Raw genomic sequence first — 5666 nt, forward strand, 5'->3', positions numbered from 1 at the left:
CCCGAATAATTGCACTTAACATACCATGTAATTAATTGTGCATCTCAGTGCATCCCAACTGTCAATTATTACTGAAAAGTACCATTACACTTTATTTTCAGCCATGTTCAGTCCGTTACAGGCATTGCAGACAAAGAACACATCTCTTCAATCAATCCAGTCACTACTGAATAAACATGATAGACAACAGATATGAAACCATGCAGCGTTAATCAACAACTTGCAAAAGAATGGAGGGACAAAAGGGACAAAAGGTTATCCCATAATGCATGCATTGTAGGTACTATGATATGCCAAGAGGCACCAGTCTGGCTGAAGCAATGTCTAACATACCAAGCTTGCAGCCTTAGCTGAAGACATAAGGCTGCCTCAACTTGATTAGTTGAGGATTATATAAAAAATATTAACAGAAATTGGATTGCAAGAATAAAGCAATGCAAGTAAAAGAGTGTGGCCTCGATGAATTGACAATTCATTTGTAGCCATAGCATGTTTCTTAGTTAGGTTTTTGAGAAGATTACTATACATTTGAAGAGTACAGAAATTTCTATGACACCTTGATTTTTTACCTTTAAAGATTTATTGTAATCTTTCTAAATGGTGGATTGGTCAGTCTGTGAAACAACTAATTAAGACATGGCCTAAAGCTGCCATCAACCAATATTCAATCACTTCAAAAATTTGCCTGCCTGTCTATCATACATAATAACAACTAAATGCAGAACAAGTAACAATGCACTATATAGTGCGTACTGCTTCATCACTTGTCAAAATAATAAACTTGGTTATGGGGGGTTTCCAGTTAGAGGCCGCCGTTTTGCTTACATTTCAACATTTATAATAGAAAGTACTCAGCTCTCCAAGGGAGGGAGCACTCGTCTAAGGTATTTATAGCAGCTGATATATAACTCAAATGATCTACATCAGCTACATGGTCGGTTTGGTACGGAAAACTTGATCAAATCGCCTACTCCTTCAACATGATATGGTGGGCGTTTCATAACCCCAGAATTAGACATTCAGTAGGGTTGTCAAACTGCTTGAATTGCCACATAAAATCCAACCTGACTGTTTCCTGGAGGTAGGGAGTGGTGAATTTCTACTTAACTACCATAGGTCTCCTTATAATTTTGGTGTGAAACACAGCTATATTGCAGACCTCTCAACTCTCACGGTTTCACCGTGAGACACCACCAAAGTTTTTGGGCCTCTTCTCAAGGTCTCACGGTTAGGTGCTAATTTCTCAAGGTCACGCTCCAGATCTCAAGAATTCTCAAGGTTTTCGCTTATAAATAAAACTCAAACCAACAATTGAAAACTTTTTGTAAACTCAATATAAGAAATGGTACTCACGTGACAAATATTTAAAATTTATGGCACTCAAATCTATAAAAGACTGGAGCCAACCTGTAACCCAAGGCTGTATTACAGCATGGTAAGGGGACTTCTCATTTTTGTTTAGCATTAAATAACTTTGAATGGACTTGGTTACTAAGATATATGGTGGGAAATATATCACGTGCCAGAGCAGAGGCCAGATTCGGACCTAGTGAAGGGATTAGTGATACCTACAATCATCACAGAGATAGGCATAAAGCTGAATAAGCAGACTTATGATTCACGTGATGCTACACCGTGCTTGGAATTCCAGGTTGCTTGGATTCTATGTGTAGATTAACATCATAGATCATAGAAATAAGCTGTGAATAACAGCAGTATAGCTAGTTCACGACATTCTTTATTAATAAAATGTGTGTGTGTGTGCGTGCGTGCGTGCGTGTGTGTGTGAACCCCACTGTTGCTTGAGGCCATGCACTTGGGGTGTCTCAAGGTTAACTCCAGTTCCAAGTTGAGAGGTCTGATATTGCATCTAGCGAACCAGCACTGGAATGCCCCTGCACCATGGGCAAATCTTCTTGGGGCAGGACTAATAACCCACAGGAGGCTGTACTGTGCCTCACGGGTGAAGGTGTGGGCACCCGAAGTCCCACCTGGTTATCACATAGATAGTAAAGGGGGTTAACTATCTATAGTTAACCATCACTACATTCCTACAGCAGTACTGTATTTAGTATTAAAAAGGCTATAGTAAAATCCTCAGAAAATAGTTTTCTTTATTCCACAGCTTTCTTTGTTCATTTCATTGCAAGGGTGCCCGAAGCCAAGTGCATGGCCTACTGGGCTGCATGCTACCATGAATACGTACATCAACAAGAAACTTACCAAAAATGCCAACTCTACGCCTTGACCTCGAACATAGTCCATCTACCCATAGATATTCCCATGATCTACCTTATACTGCTAGCTTGGCCTACTTGGCTTGACCGCGTATCATGTTTAATGCGCACTTCTAAAGTGCACTTGGTGATGGAAACACGGCCAAACTACAGCTACCTTAACCATCGCCATTTATGTATGAACCTTAAACCTTTGTGGATAAGTGACAAATGGTTACTCGTGCAGACTGCATCAATTGAACAAGCTCGAACAAGCGTACACATTCCTTATAAGCGCCCGTTGACTATAAAAAGATTTCTTCCAAGCACTACACATTCAAGGCTAGATTTCTCATTCGTGCCAACTTACATGCAAATGAAAATCGCTGCATGGCTCTACCACACATAGTTCTATTTCATAAAGAGAGCTCAGATTCATAGCTGATTGGGATCCAGCTACCTGCATGTTTGAAATTCTGCTTTCGTCAACTATATGATGCTACTTAACTACATAACGGAATAATCAACAACTGTAAGTTTTTATAGGATACATTTCCTTTATTGGCTGAACAATTTTGCCAAAATTTGAAGCTTTTCAACAACGGCACCATGATATACCAGAACCCGCAAGTATTAATAGTGCGTCAGCAATTAGGACACGCTCATTTTTTGGTACTTCTCACTTCAAACAATTTTACGCTCTGTTGGCCACATATGATCTCAGTTTGGAAATAATAGCATTAGACATCTTGGAGAATTTAGCAACATCGTATTTTTTAAGTAAGTATTTTTAAAATTTATATCTGGTCAGTAATCATGCATCAACAAAAAAAAGTGACGTGTGTCATGAAGAAACACCATTGTATAAACTGACCAAATTTCATGTGATTTGATGCACTGCTTCTGCCACAAGCAATGCACATTTTTGTGCTTGATAATAAACCCTTTGTGTTTGATAATAAGTAGGCCTGAGCGATTATATCGATTCTACGATTAATCACGATTGCCACTGAACAATCGTGATGTCGATGTGTATTATAGAATCATCACGATGTTATGATGTCACACGCATGCGTATTGGCGAATTCAAGATGGCGACGCATTCTTTCGCGGAAGAAGATTTAGTAACTTTGTTACCGTTAGAGAACTCGACCAGTGTTGTGTGGAAGCATTTCGGCTTCCCCAGCAGAGATGAGAAAATGATAGAACCTGATAAGAAGAAACGAAAACGTGTTTTTTGTAAACTGTGCAAACGGGACTACTCTTATGTTGGGAATACAACAAATTTGTGGCAGCACTTGGAAGAATGTCACGTGGAAACCTATCGAGAAGCGAAAGAAGAAGCCAAACAAGCCAGTGAGAAGGAGTCGTCGAGTAGTACTACTGCTACGAGTGTTTCCATGGCCAGCAGCGATCAACCGACGATTGATTTAGTGATTGCTCGAAAGCAGCCTTACCCTCGAAACTCCGCGAGGTTGAAAGTTTTGAATGATGCAGTCTGTTATTTCATTTCGAGAGATATGCACCCGTATCAAACTGTAAATGACACTGGATTTCGAGCCATGTTAGCTGCCTTCGATCCCCGATATGTTCCCATGGACCGCAAAACACTAGCCACTAATTATATTCCCAAGCTTTATGACAAAGAAAGGGAACGGATTTGTGGTGAGTTGTGTAGTTCTGAAATAAGTAGCTATGCACTTACCACTGATGTTTGGACTTCACGTCACAATGAAGCCTACACTGGTGTGACGGTTCATTTTGTGGCTAAATCTTTCCAGTTAAAAGCTTACCTGCTAGAAACCGTTGAATTTCCAGTGGCTCACACAGGTGTTAACATCGCTGCAGAGCTACAGCTGGTACTTGATAATTGGAAACTGCCAGAAGACAACTTATCTGCTGTTACGACAGATAATGGCAGCAACATTGTTGCTGCCTTTGACATCACAAGATGGCTGAGGATGCCATGCTTTAGTCATACTTTGCAGCTCGCTGTTGAAGTAGTGCTTAAGCTTCCAGAGGTATCACGAGCTTTAGCTAGAAGTAGACAGCTAATTGCCCATTTCAACCGCTCTTCAAAATCTACTTACCTTTTTAAACAAAAACAGATTAGCCTTCAGCACAAACAATTAAGTTTAGTTCAGGATGTTAGTACCCGATGGAATTCAGCCTATTACATGGCAGAACGCCTGTTATCCCAACAACAGCCACTGTGTGCTACCCTGTTAGAGTTACATAGAGGTGACCTGATGCCATCTGATACAGAGTTCAAGACCCTGGAGCTATTTGTAAAGGTAATGGAGCCTCTTGTTGAAATAACTGAATCCATTGGTGCACAAAAGTGGGTAACTATCTCTGCAGTACGTCCTGTGCTTTATAAGTTACTTGAAGTATACTTCAGACCGAAGGAGGGTGAAAGGATTACACAGCTAGAGAAAACAATGAAGACAGTCATGCGTGCAAACCTAGCAGATCGTTACAAAGGTTCAGTGCTGAAATTACTAAACAAAGCTGCATTCTTAGATCCGAGATTTAAGGCACTGTCTTTTCTTCCAGATGATGACAGATTAGATGTGATTGCTTCTATTGAAGCAGAGACAGTTATGGTGGCACAAAACATTGCATCAAAAGATACAGAATCAGCAGTGAGTTCATCTGCAGAGTCTGCAGAAGCAACTGAAGAATTGGACTTACCTCTTTCAAAGAGATGCAAAGTAAGCAAAGCAGAAAAACGCCTCCTTTCTTTTGTCGATGACATAGTCAAGTCTAAACATCGGGGTACAAGTCCTGCTGAAAAAGCAAAAGCTGAAATCCACAAATATGTAGATGAAGAACCAGAGGCTGAATCACCATTGGTTTGGTGGAGGATGAACAGTGCAAGGTATCCTTGTTTGTCATATGTTGCCAGAAAGTATCTTGCTATTCCTGCAACGTCAGTACCAGCTGAGAGGGCATTTAGCCTAGCAGGCCATATTGTTAACCAAAAAAGATCAGCCTTGTTATCTGACAACGTGAATAAACTAGTGTTTTTGGCAGAAAACTTACCGTGATTCATACCAGTTAAACTATACCAGAATACTATACATGATTTTGATAAAGTGATTGTATTGAACTATAACTGCTTATGGTCTTGTACTTTTTGCATTGAAATGTTGTACGCAAGTTCATATTGTTTTTTCTTTAAAATAATTCATACAAATTATGACATACAGTGTACGTACATACAATGTTGCATGTCAATGCATGTGAAGTTATAACATCGTGATGGTTATCATAATCGTGATATGTTGCTTCTTACAATCGTGAAAGTAGCAAAATTTCACAATCGCTCAGGCCTAATAATAAGCCACACCCCCAATAATTTTTATGACTGTGAGCATCATTACCATGACATAAACAAACATAATTTTAATAATTTAAAATAAATAGTTCAGTGTGTAAGCATGTATG

The 5666-nt window shown here is 39.7% G+C and overlaps 1 protein-coding gene across 1 annotated transcript; it reads left to right on the forward strand.

Moving 5' to 3' along the window:
• Window positions 1-3238: 3238 nt before the first annotated feature.
• On the forward strand, window positions 3239-5266 carry LOC136244856 (E3 SUMO-protein ligase ZBED1-like). Its single transcript, XM_066036396.1, has one exon. It carries the CDS (start codon window positions 3239-3241, stop codon window positions 5264-5266), a length of 2028 nt encoding a protein of 675 aa, XP_065892468.1.
• The last annotated feature ends 400 nt before the right edge of the window (window positions 5267-5666 follow it).

The sequence above is a fragment of the Dysidea avara genome, chromosome 14, assembly GCF_963678975.1.
Source record: "Dysidea avara chromosome 14, odDysAvar1.4, whole genome shotgun sequence".
NCBI classification, from domain to species: Eukaryota; Metazoa; Porifera; class Demospongiae; order Dictyoceratida; family Dysideidae; genus Dysidea; species Dysidea avara.

What these genes read in the sequence shown, in the direction of transcription:
- LOC136244856 (XM_066036396.1), top strand. Translation starts at nt 3,239, where the DNA reads ATGTCGATGTGTATTATAGAATCATCACGATGTTATGATGTCACACGC.